We start from the raw sequence: 13,305 nt of genomic DNA, 5'->3' as shown, positions 1-13,305 counted from the left end.
CATTGTGTATGTATACAGGGATACATATTCTATCAATGAATCCTTACCTCCAGGTTTGAGAGGTTAGTCAGCTGTAGGTACTAACCTCCTCAGCCTGTAAGGTATATGAGGTTGTATCCTATAGACATTAATGTGGTACAGAGTATATTACATTGTGTATGTATACAGGGATACATATTCTATCAATGAATCCTTACCTCCAGGTTTGAGAGGTTAGTCAGCTGTAGGTACTAACCTCCTCAGCCTGTAAGGTATACGAGGTTGTTTCCTATCCGTTGTTGGGAACATATATTTGAATGAACAAAGAATGCTTACCTTTGCAAGCTTTGCCCTCTCCTTTTTTGTCCTACCGTTCGACATTAACAACTATGTACGGACAGTTTGGTAAGTATAGACAGTCTGGGGATCTCCATTGGATCTTGTGCTGTTTCTTAGTAAACTCTGCAAAAAAATAAAAAGTATTATACAAGAGATCTTTGTGCACACCACTGAAAGTTCTATGATTGTAATGTTATGATTGTAATTTTATCTGCTTTTCCAAAGACTACACCTAAAGAATGCTAGTGCGCTTCATTAATTTGCCTTCGTCCAGTTGGCATTCATCAGCCCATAACTTCCAACTGAAAGCAGTTCAATGCTTAAATAAATTTTTTAAACATATATGCCTTTACCTTGCCTAGCCAGAGTCACATTAAACTAAAGTACACTTTAAAAAGACTAGAATGAATGACTTAGACTTTTACAGCTATGGCAATACAAAGTATATTAAGTTCTCTTGACCTCAATCATTTCTTTTCTTCACAAAAATTTAAAAATGTCTGTGTCTTTTTTCAAAAAGAAAATAACAAACAGAATTTTTCTAGACCAAATATCAATGAAGAAGTTCTCTTATTGATTTTTAAGCAATTAAAAGAAAAAAGGACCTCCCTCGTCATTTTTCAAAGAAAATGGTGGAAGAAGCAAGCTCTATACTACATGTTTATACGATCAAAACAAGCATACAAACATTCAGTCATTAACAGACGTTATAAGTAAGACAGAAGTTATATCCATCTTAAAATAGCCTACATCCATTGATAATGTATGTACATCTAAGCAATACTTCTATTCATGGTTATGGACTTGTATTGACTTACCTGTTTTTCCAAATGAACTTGAAATGTGCCTTTGTCAGTACCTCAAAATGCCATCTCAGCTCTTTAAACTGGTCATTGTCATTTACAAATCCATGGAAAGGATCAACTTCACATGAAGTAAATAAATCCGACCATTTTGGGCATTCTGAGTATGAATTCGAACCTGCAAAACACACAAATTGGCAGATTGGCATACATATGGTTTTATCTTATGATGATGAACATGTATTTTTTTTTCTTTTTAGGATCATTTCCATATTTTTTTTTCAGGTTATACCAAACATATATAACAATACTGGTAGTAAGTGACATGTTAACACTGTATAATAACTGTATTGTAACTTATATTGCATTGCGAATTTGGTTAAGTTTTAATTTGGCCTTTGGGGAGGAGGGGGGGGGGGGGGGGGTAATTGTATTAACTAGTACTGTGTAACCTTCATTAAATAAATGATAAACTATTATGCATGATCAAATATATAAATTTGAAATTATAGGTAAATCATGATGGCCTTCTTAATGTTTAACTTATAAAAGAGTATAGACAAATACCAAAAGGTGAAAATCATTTACAAATCTAAAGTTAATAAATATTTATGATTTTTACAAAAGAAAAAAATTCAAATTCTCTATTTAACCAATCAAGGCCCCACAAGGTGTAATGTTATAAACAACAATTATAATTCTTTACATTAAATTAAAAAAAAAAAGTATAACATAACAATACAAAAATATTTTCAATTATATTTGAATTTGAAATAAATCTAGTTAGAATCAGGAAATACTGGTTACTTTGATAATAAAAATCTATATTATTATTATTTAGAATGATCGCATAACAAAATCAGACACCAGCTGGGAATGAATTAAGCTTAATAAAAATAAGAAATTAATTTTTATGAGTCAGCTAGGTATAAAAAACAACCAGTATCAAGAGTTTGATAGTACTTAATATAAGTATATTAGTATAAATACGTGTCAAAATAACTATTATGTGCTTGATACCTTCAGATTGTTGTTCCATTCTATATCATGTCATCCTTTCGATCATCTCTTCATCGGTTCGTCGCAAATCGGTGTTCATATTCGCCGCAAATGGTACTGGGGAATCCCTTCTATTTTTATCCAACACACATGCGCATGCGCAATATAAAACAGGCCAGCGAGGTTGGTATTTAGTGCCTTCCCTCAAAGACTGCCTTTAATCAAGCGTCTCATGTACAATTATTCATATGTTTACAAACATACTGGTGACTTGGTACGTACAGCTAAATGCCACCAGGGACATTATAGGATACATTACATCCTTCTTCTTTTTAACGAGCCAAAATCCTGCAGCGCGAACGGCTCCTTCGGTGAAATGTCGTCCTTGATGGAGAACTTGGGAATGATAGTGGCGGATGAGAAGAGTGCCAACGTGGGATTTCCCTGGGACGATGATAGGATGAAATGGAATGGTCGACAGTGATTCGTCAAGCTTAAACATAATGATCCAGATCTTACATTAAACGGTATCACAATTCCAGTTGTCGAGCAGACTGAATTCCTCGGACTAATTTTCAATTCGAAACTCTCCTTTGTTCCACATATAAAATACTTGAAAGATAAGTGCTCAAAGGCAATGAACATTTTACGAGTACTATCCCATACTGACTGGGGTGCAGACCGCGAAATGCTTCTGCGCCTTTATAGGGCACTTATTCGATCAAAACTCGACTATGGCTACCTACCCTTTACCAGGTCTAAATTAGCAGTATTTGACGTTCGTCAAAACACATGGAGTGTTTGGGCGGAAATCATGTATGGTTTTCTAATACACAAATCGTACATAGCCAAGTCCGGAACACACTAATAAAGGCGGGCTGAAGAGTCCGGAATGCGTTACATCACAGATTGGCTAATGCAAAAGGTCACCCCGACGTGACCCCTAATGGGATGTTGTTAGATGTTCATGTAACGTAGTGAGAATGAACATGTAGATTTTAATTAGATTGCATATCCTAATGCACAACCACCTATCAGGGGCAAAGTATGTACACATGAAAACTAATACATGTTCCGTTGCACAACTAGAAGCATTTCATTGACATACCAGGCAATCTTGGCATACTAGACTGCTCACTTATCATAACTCAATATGTATCTGGAATAATGAATTTCTAAGAAAACATTTGATGACTCCAGGGTAAATTCATGCAAAGTGATATTATAGTAACATCCTAGTTCCTGAGATCTAGTATATCTAATATGAGATCAGAATTTACAATCACGAGATCCAAAGAACATACTCATACAAAACCTTGTTTTACGAATATCTCGTATCTTAAAAAAATGCAAAATAACATTACTTTGGATTCCGAGCCATGTCGGAATTAAAGGCAACGAACTTGTTGACCGCCAAGCAAAACTTGCTCTAAATCTGCAACAAACAAATATTAAAATACCATATACAGATTTCAAACCTCTAATTAGTTCTGCCATTCAGAGTAAATGGCAGCAACGCTGGTCTCTCGAGACGAGCAACAAACTTTTTAAAGTACAACCAAAACTTAAAACATCAAATCCAAGCCGGAAGGATCGTAGAGAGGAAATAGTACTCTCTCGGCACCGTACCGGGCACACATATCCTACTCATTCGTTCCTTTTGAAACGAGAGGATCCACCGGTGTGTTATGCATGTGATGTTCAATTCACAGTGCAGCATTTTTTAATAGAATGTTCCGATTTTAAGCACATTCGTGATAAATACTTTCGAGTCCCGGATATGAAAACCCTTTTCAGTTCCGTGGATTCGAAAACAATATTTAGCTACTTGAAAGAAATCGATCTATTTTATAGACTTTGATGTCTTTTACGTTACTGTCTTTGACGTTCTATTTATAACAAAGTTCACATAATCTATTTGTACATATTATTTCACATAATGTACATATATATATTTTACCATTTTTAACCACCTTTTATTATAATGATGTAAATATACAATACGGATGCTTTTAAAAAATGACAAATTTTATCTGATTTTAACTTTAAAAATAAAACATGTTAGAATATTGTTTGGCCCTAAATGACCCTAGTTGTCGATGGGCCGTAAAACATAAACAAACAAACAAACAAACCTGAGATCTAAAAACCACAAATCATTTACTGACATTAGGGTCGTGCACGGTTGGGCTGTTCCAGTGAAGTTCCGGATGTGCTGAACAGATACGCGAACCGAGTAATTTGGAACAGGAAGTAGCACATCCAAAATGGCGGATCCTGTGGAAACAGCGGCAGCACTTGTCATCATAGAAGAGCTTTTTGACTCTTCAGATGACGAAGACTCCAGTGTCACGGTGCCATTACATTTTGGACTGATAGCTTTATCAATGTAAGTATTTTCAATATATTGTTTTGTTTGTATTCGCTGTATTTATATTTTATTCGTCTACCAAAACATACATTACGTCTCTGCGACTGTTCACCCGAAATTGTAATCACATTCAAGGATTTAATCGTTATGCACAAAATGTAGATCTAGTGTAATTCCACCCCCCCCCCCCCCCCCCCCCCCCCCCCCCCCATTTTTGAATTACTGCTTAAATGCTCAGGATTATATATTTTAATGTTTTAATATATACTAGGCCTATAGGGTCGAATGGCTGTCAAAAATTAAACAAAATTTATAATATTAAATTATTATAACACATTAACCTCCAATATCTTACTCCTAATTTCAATTTTTAGGCCAGATGAAAGAGCAAAGATACGACGATACGCAGAAGAAGTTATCCCTATGTACACAGATGAAGTATTCAGAAGATTGTTCAGGATGTCTAGAGATACATTTAGTGTTCTGGTAGATTTCATAACAGAATGTCCCGATTGGCAAAGACATCACACAGGAGGATATGATCCTATACCCGTTGATAAACAGCTATATGTCACATTATGGTATTTAGGTGGCACAGACACTATAAATAAAATAGCAGACCGCTTTGGAATTGGTGAAGCGTCCGTCATTGAATGCCGAAAGAGGATTATAAAAACTATCTTAAATCACTTAAAATCTAGGTTCATAAAATGGCCAAGTCCAGGAGAAATGGCAGAAGAAGCTGATGTGTTTTCACAAAGGAATGGTTTTCCAGGTATCATTGGAGCGCTTGATGGGACACACATACACATAAGTAAGCCAAAAGATCATCCCCAGTCCTATTTCAACCGTAAAGGATATTACTCTATCCAGATGCAAGCTGTTTGTAGACACGATATGAGACTAACACGTTTTTGTTGGATATCCTGGCAGTTGCCACGATGCACGTGTCCTTAAAAACTCAGACATTTGGAACAATGGGTTGCAACTCTGCAACAATACTTACTGCATTCTGGCTGATGGAGCCTATCCTATCAGAGGATGGTTACTCACACCTTATAGAGACAATGGCCATCTCGGAAACCGTGAACGAAGGTATAACCATTACCATTCATCCTGTAGAGTCGTTATTGAGAGGTCATTTGGGCTACTGAAAGGACGATTTCGACGTCTGCAAAACCTTCAGACAAGCAGTATCAAAACTGCATGTCAGATAATTATGGCTAGTTCTGTGTTGCATAATATATGCATTTTACAAAAAGATGAGGTCAGTGATTTCCTGGAGGAAGATGGTGATCAGCCAAATCATCACCAACCTGTTCCAAACATTGTAGAAAATGATGCGGAAGGAGTTCTCAAAAGAAATATTATTGCCAATCGACTGGTGTGAATTCATTCATATGGTGTGTATATTAACATTGAATTAAAAGGATATATGACTTCATCATCTGTTGAATAGTTATTGTGAGTAATTAAACAGAGTGTGAGTGAGATTGTATTCTTGGCATTGTACAATAGCAGTACTGCTACTGATAGATCATCATTGGCTTGCTTTCAATTCAAAATTTCAGAATATGTACACAGATACTTCCTTCCTTGGATTGTTCTTCATTTTTTCAAAGTATTAAAATATATTGCACATACAATACCATGCTGATTTTTGTAATTAAATCTTTATTCTTTAACAAAATAACATGTATATATCTGCCTGATAAATTAAAAACAAAAGTTTTGCTGTACAAAATTTGGGGAAAAAGTAACAACCAAATTGTTGTCCCCTACTGTGTAAAAGGACAATGTGAAGGTCATAAGGTAAACTATTTGTTCATTGGCATAATTACAACAAATATCACAAATACTTTCAGCGAGCAACTGACCAAATAATCACACTCATAAATGATGGGGATGACAAAAAGTGCCTTCTTGCTCCATTTTCCCCCTAATACATTTTAAGTAGCTTTTAGATGAAAGCCACTGATTTTGATATGCATATGAACATATACAAGATTAGATATATTAACAGCTTTTCTATATTCAATATAGATGGGTGCCAATAGAATACATATTTTCTTTAAAACCTTTACAATATCAACATCAACATATATCCAAATGCAGTTGAAAAAAATTAGCATAAAACAAATGGTCATGGTTAAACTTGCAATAAAACATTCACTCTCTGATAACAAAGTGAATTTGAGGTTGAGGTATATAACATTGTTCTTCGAAAATGCACTGTATGGTTACAAGGTGAAAAACATTATACCGGTACAAGGGAAAATGTCAAGAAATTGAACTTATTACTATTATATAATACAATTTATGGACCATTCAGATTATGTTACCATGCCTACAATAGCAAGCAGCTTTCACAAATTAAAAATTGCCACCCTCCTCCCTTTCACATGACCTGTAATATAGGTCAAGGCCATCTGTTTGCAAACTTTGTTGTCCAAAATGTCTTTTTAAAGATAAATATTGATGACAGGCAGATGATGCACCACAAGAAAAGATCACTTTGCTCAAGGGACCAGGTGAACTAAAAACATGTAAACTAACGATTCAATCAAATCTCAATCTCTACAACCTTTTAGAGGCCAATAAAAAATCAAATATAAACAACAACAACAAAAAAGATACCAGATCTCTCCTTAAACTTGATGTCTGTCCATTTTCCCCAATAACGGTATTAAAGTAAACAACATAAATCATTTCTTGCTTAAAGCTCCCACCAACTCTTTCAAGACATCAAGTTTTTCTCTATGTCGAGCTTCTTTCTTTTCATTTTCTGACTCTTGATTTTTCATCAAATCATTTAAAGACTGGATAACATCAGCTCTCGAGGAACATCTTCTTTTCTTGTTTGCATCGACAGGATCATTTGTATTTGGCTTCTTTCTCTTGGAAGATTCAGAGACTGTTGCATTACTTGCTGCACTAGTGGTATCTTCAGTTTCATCTCCGTCTCTACTGGAGTCTAGACTATCATCAATATCTGTAGCATTCTGTGCTGTGCTGGACAGTGTTATTACTGGTACAACTGCAGGATCTTGCCCCAATAATTCTTCCATTTCTTCTTTATATTCAAAAGCTTTTGTTCCATTCCCACTTTTCTTCTGATGATCTTTGAAGTTTTTATAACCCCTTACCAAAGTCTTAAATCTTCCACTAACTTGGTCTGGTGTATAGCTGTAACCCCTTTTCTTAAGATTTGCTGAGATTTCATTCCACATGGATTTCTTTGTTTTTTGACCAGCTTCAACTTTCTTCGAGATTATCCTATAATCTTCTAGGAGAAGTAATGTTGCACTTCTGTTCCATGCACCGCATCCCGAACCCTCTGTATCTGTGGTATAAAATAGGACATATCTCATGACTCAAATAAAGTAATAATCCTCACCAATATTTTCCCACAAAATGTTAAGTTTGGTTCACTGAAAAATCAAGGAACAAGATATCCATAACACTTATGTGGCTCTATTTTGATTTAACCTTTGATCAATGTTGTAGTAATTAAATGCCACATATAAAATAAGTATCATGTATATCATTTGAAATTGAACTAACTAAAAAATTCTCCAAAGTTCATCCTAAAATAATGACTTTGTATCCCATTTATAAACACATGTCCCTTTGAATTAAATGTACTTGTTTTATTCAATAATTGCCATTAAAACAAAAATAATGAGGAAAACCCCACATAAATGCACATTATCAGAACCTGTTTAAGTCTTATTACCACTTGGTTGGTATTACCTGTTGAAGAGGTGCTAGTAGATGGGCTTGGGCTTGGTCTGACGACAGAAGATGGGCTTGAGCTTGCTCTGTCGGCAGAAGATGAGCTTGGGCTTGGTCTGACAGCAGAAGATGAGCTTTGGCTTGGTCTGATGACAGAAGATGGGCTTGGGCTTGGGCTTGCTCTGCCGGCAGAAGATGAGCTTGGGCTTGGTCTGACAGCAGAAGATGAGCTTTGGCTTGGTCTGATGACAGAAGATGAGCTTGGGCTTGGTCTGATGACAGAAGATGAGCTTGGGCTGATGACATTGGTTGACCTTGATGAAGGGCTTGAGATAGAATTGGCTGCACCATCAAATGTAGTAGACATCTGAAGATGCTCCTTAACAAGGGATCCAAGGGCTTCACTGTCTATTACAAACAACAAACACAAGATAAATATTATAGATGTATATGGACAAAATCAAAAGAAATTAGATCAAAGTGAAAGAAAAACTATTTATTCAAATGGTAGTGAATTGCAGGAGTTACGTGTATTGCTATTTTTCCATCAAGGATTTTTAAGAGTACATTTTACAGAGTCTTTGGCATTAAACTTGGTATTAGTAGAGGTCCAACACAAGCTTGGGTGGAACAAGTTCCTGTCAGCAATATCAAACTATTGAGTATACCTAAGGCCCATAATGTGATGGTAATTAATTGATTTACATGCTAAAGTATTAAATTACTTACTAGATCTGTAGTATTCGGCCATCTCTGGCTCCATGTATGCTGAAATACTGCCACTTGGTGTATTGATTTGAAGCTTAACACTATAATAAGCAAAATATAACATGCATTAGGTTGTATAAATTATATCAATGTATATATTAAGAAAATAGGTTGCCTGTCAGCCATCCGGTACTCCTCAGGGAATAAATAGTGTATTTTTGTGACAATACCCGATGAGTTCAGGATGGCCTGTCAGCATGCAAGAGAAATTCAATGCTTAAAAATCCAATGAGCTAATAAAAAGCAAGAGACATTGTCTTACTGGCAATAACTCTGAAACTCTAACTATTTAAAACCACATTTTTAATCTTAACATGTATGGCAGTTTGGTGAAAATCCACTAGCACCGACAATGATTTTCTAAAATAGCGAGTGACCTGACCTTCGTGTGGCAATATTGTATTATTTTATTTATAATTGTAAAGTCTTGCAATAAATTTATCTTATCATTTTTTTAAAGGAATGTGAATATGGAAAAAAAAACTTTATCACAATTTCATGGTTTGTGAAATTAAAGTACCTTTTATTGCTGGCCATATCCATTTGCACAGGGATTGCATAAAATTTCTAAATCAGCTGTTTCTCTCTACAGCAATTCTAGTGTGTCGTAGATGGCACAGTGTGCATGGAATGTTTTATTACATAGGGTGCACCGAAGGAATATCCTGGATAATAATAATAAAACACATATAAAGAATATTACATTAAAATGACTTAAATGATAAAATTTCACAATTGCACAATCAGTAAAACAACTTGTCACAATTTGTGCAACAAATTAAAAAAACTGTACTGTATTATTTGAAGCTATAGGCTACATGTACAGTATGGTTTTAAAAACAACATATTAGTCTATATAACTATATTACATGAAAAAAATGTGTCAATTCTCATGGCTTTTTAAAAAGATAAAATCTGACACCATAATCATTCAAATCATAGGCCTAATTGTTTATAAAAAATGCACTTCATGCAGGATACTTTTGGAATTGAATATTAGTCAAAACGTTGATGTAATTAGCAAGTTGTAATCACATGTACCTATAATTTCCGTCAACAAACAACGGAATATATTTTTTACTTTCTTCCTGTTCCTCAAATGCTTCTAAGGAGTAGATTGTCGGGTGTTGTTTACACATAAAGCAAGTCCACTTGGCTATAAGGGAATCTTGAGTTGAACTCTACAAAATGACAAACAAACATTAGATTAGACAGGAATATTATTGCAAAATTTATAGCCTAGCTAGGCCTAATGCAAATGCTTTTGAGAAGCACATGATCACAGGGTTTGGCAGTTGGCACGGGTTTTAAAATGATATCGTTTGACGCAAATTTGCACAAGTGATCGACTGTACGCACACAAAAATAATAATACTCCAAGAACACTTATCAGACGTTAACCTGCACCATTACGGCGTTTTTTACATCGACGATCGTAGTTCACTCACCATGCTGTCGCCATCTTGCTTACGTCATTGTTCCACTCCCACCACCTCTTCTGGCGGGACAGGCTGCACATGTCCAGAACAGTGTTCCGATCCTGTTCTGCCTTACTCGGTTGCAGTTCCAATTGTTCCGGATGTTCCGGACAGCCAACCGTGCACGCCCTAGTAGTACACAGCAATATACAACACAACGCTATCTAGAATGGAACACAGACTTACCTACAAAATCATCTTCAATCTCATTATCATTTTGCAAGGCATATCTGTAGTCTGTGTTGAAAAGAAAATTAAAGGTGTTGATGAATGGTGATATTTAGTTGGCGTCAAAATCTTATCCTAGGGCAAAATGTTCCTTACTGAAGTATTTAAAAAAAAATTGTGAATTATTTATAAGAAAATCAAAATGAGTTTTCAACTTGAATCAACCCAAGGTCTTGGGCAATGAAAAAAAAAGACAAAATTTGTCCAATTTGGTGTAGTACTGTGTTTTTTTTTAGAAACCATGTCAGCAATGTCTGCTTTGTACCATCCATGAGAGCAGGACCCAAGCTATGAGCATTTAATTCAATACACATTAAATACATTTTCTGGAAAGTCGTTTCACAAAAGCAGAAAGATTTCATTTCTTGGTTTGTAAGCACTCATAAAAAGAGCGTACTATTATCAGTGTAAGTGAGATATAAGAAACTAACCTGTTGAGTAGTCCTGTGTGTTTGTTTCTTCTGGATTTTCAGGAATTTCAGCTTGGAACTTCTGTAAAATGAGAATATTAAACCTTAATTTTCTACTCGATAGATCCAAAATAAAAATGAAACGGACATACATATTTATGTATAGGTGTACTGTAATTTCAAAGAATATTTTACATTATCATTTGATATGGTATCCTAAATAAATAGTCAGAAAGTGTAAATAAATTATCTTTTATGTCAATGTCCTGTAACCTTTTACCAGCATATTTGCCAGCAAGATTCAAGTCTTACAAAAGCATCAATTTTCCTATATTCACACGTTCCAAAAAGCCACTGGGTTGCTCTGTAATGCAGTTTATGAATGCTGGCTGTGTGACCAAGATGCTGACATAACCATTCAAGCTCGTGGCCTTTCATGTCTATCACCTAAACAGGAATGTAATAGACTTAAACTAAGGTAGGATTCATCTATTTCATGTTTATTATACATGCACAGTCGAACCACGTTATCTCAAACACTTACAACTCAAAGACACCATTGGATTTGAAGCATTCTGTTAGTCTCAGCCAAACTTAATACTAAACATTCGAACTCACTTAACTTAAAGTTTACCAAAGATCTTGCCGAATTCGAGATAACAAGGTTCAAATGTAGTTCCCCCAATGATAACACTAAAATCAAGCCAAAACTGTTGATTCTGACATTAACTTTCTATATATCTAACATTTTGACAACTCACAGGATTTATGTTTAAATTATTCTTAATATTTATTGTTATTTACTTGATCATTTTTTAAATTCATACAAAGAAAGATTAAAGTCTGATGAAATAATGTTGAAAGTAAAGACTCGCCTGGCTCAAAGTTGCAATATACTTTCTTAGGTTCACACTAGTGATGCGCTCTGGAGCTTTTAGATCATGTTCGGAGCATAGTTTTCATGGAGTCGTAGGATCGGAGCACACTGTCCCCTGAAAAAATGTTCAAGTAATAATAATTATTAAAACAATTAAATTATCTGTATTTAAATTTAAATTTATCTGAACACACAATGTTAGAAGGGACATACACAGGGTATTTTATCCATGCAATGAAGAATTCCACACAAATCAACCAGTGTTCATCATGAGTACAAACAAACTATGTTCCCCTTCTGCCAAGGATGTTCCTGACCAAATTTGGTTCAAATTCATTAATAACTTGATGACTAGTAGCGATTTAAAGGAGTAACCCTATTTCCCCTATTTGGCCCCGCCCCTCAGGTCCCTGGGGGTTCAGAGTAAAAAAAATATACAAACTCTGTTCCCCTTCTGCCAAGGATTGGTTTGGTTTATTTTGTTTAACGTCCTATTAACAGCTAAGGTCATTTAAGGACGGCCTCCCGTGCGTGCGACATGCATGCATGTGGTGAGTGCGTATGTGTGTTTTGGGAGGCTGCGGTATGTTCGTGTTAAGTCTCCTTGTGATAGGTCGGATCTTTTGCCGATTTAGAGTGCTACCTCACTGAAGCATACTGCCGAAGACACCCAGCAGCACACCCCACCCGGTCACATTATACTTACAACGGGCGAACCAGTCGTCCCACTCCAAATATGCTGAGCGCTAAGCAGGAGTAGCAACTACCATTTTTAAAGACTATGGTATGTCTCGGCTAGGGGACAGAACCCAAAGCCTTCCTCACAGGGGCGAACGCTCAACTAAAGGCCAAAAGTGAGGCATTGTCAAGGGAGACAGATCCCAAATTTAGTCGCCTCTTACGATCATGCAATGGGGGCAGCAGGTACAATTCTTACGCCCTCCCTGCAGGGCAGGAAATACAGATGCTACACCATACCTTAACATGAGGATAAATAAAGGCAATGGTCATTTGTAAAAAGAAAATTAACATCAAGGGTAAAACATGTGTTATTACAATTCAAATATGAAACATGACTGAGGTATGGCTAAGATATGATCAAAGTCTCAGACAAACTAACAATGTTACATTAATTCTATGAATATATTATAAATACACTAGGAACTTACTCTGTATAACTGTAGCTAGTCGCAGCTTTCCAAAGGGCATTTTTCCTTTCTTTCCATACCAGTTGTACTGGGTTGCAAGACCTGACCGGACTGTGGACTTCAGGATCCTTCTGGTCATATCATTTGTTGTTTTGCCTCCAACAACAGAC

The 13,305-nt window shown here is 35.7% G+C and overlaps 2 protein-coding genes and 1 long non-coding RNA gene across 3 annotated transcripts; 1 reads left to right on the top strand and 2 right to left on the bottom strand.

Annotated features, from left to right (window-relative positions):
• Positions 1-4,303: 4,303 nt before the first annotated feature.
• On the top strand, positions 4,304-5,990 carry LOC117320852 (protein ANTAGONIST OF LIKE HETEROCHROMATIN PROTEIN 1-like). Its single transcript, XM_033875335.1, has 2 exons — positions 4,304-4,509; positions 4,866-5,990. The coding sequence occupies exons 1-2, from the start codon at positions 4,388-4,390 to the stop codon at positions 5,446-5,448; spliced, it is 705 nt and encodes a 234-aa protein (XP_033731226.1). The 5' UTR covers positions 4,304-4,387; the 3' UTR covers positions 5,449-5,990.
• Positions 5,991-7,196: 1,206 nt separating this feature from the next.
• Positions 7,197-9,581, bottom strand: LOC117320862 (uncharacterized serine-rich protein C215.13-like). The gene is made up of 4 exons (XM_033875345.1): positions 9,515-9,581; positions 8,956-9,035; positions 8,245-8,634; positions 7,197-7,834 (listed from the first exon to the last, which is right to left on the bottom strand). Exons 1-4 carry the CDS (start codon positions 9,535-9,537, stop codon positions 7,197-7,199), a joined length of 1,131 nt encoding a protein of 376 aa, XP_033731236.1. The 5' UTR covers positions 9,538-9,581.
• Positions 9,582-9,583: 2 nt separating this feature from the next.
• On the bottom strand, positions 9,584-10,845 carry LOC117320849. The gene is made up of 3 exons (XR_004531171.1): positions 10,443-10,845; positions 10,036-10,175; positions 9,584-9,659 (listed from the first exon to the last, which is right to left on the bottom strand). It is a non-coding gene; the product is annotated as an uncharacterized LOC117320849 (long non-coding RNA).
• Positions 10,846-13,305: the final 2,460 nt, after the last annotated feature.

The sequence above is a fragment of the Pecten maximus genome, unplaced genomic scaffold (genome assembly GCF_902652985.1).
Source record: "Pecten maximus unplaced genomic scaffold, xPecMax1.1, whole genome shotgun sequence".
Taxonomy (NCBI): Eukaryota; Metazoa; Mollusca; class Bivalvia; order Pectinida; family Pectinidae; genus Pecten; species Pecten maximus.
The sequence above is the reverse complement of the archived record's forward strand: the minus strand, read 5'-3'. Positions and strand labels throughout refer to the sequence as shown.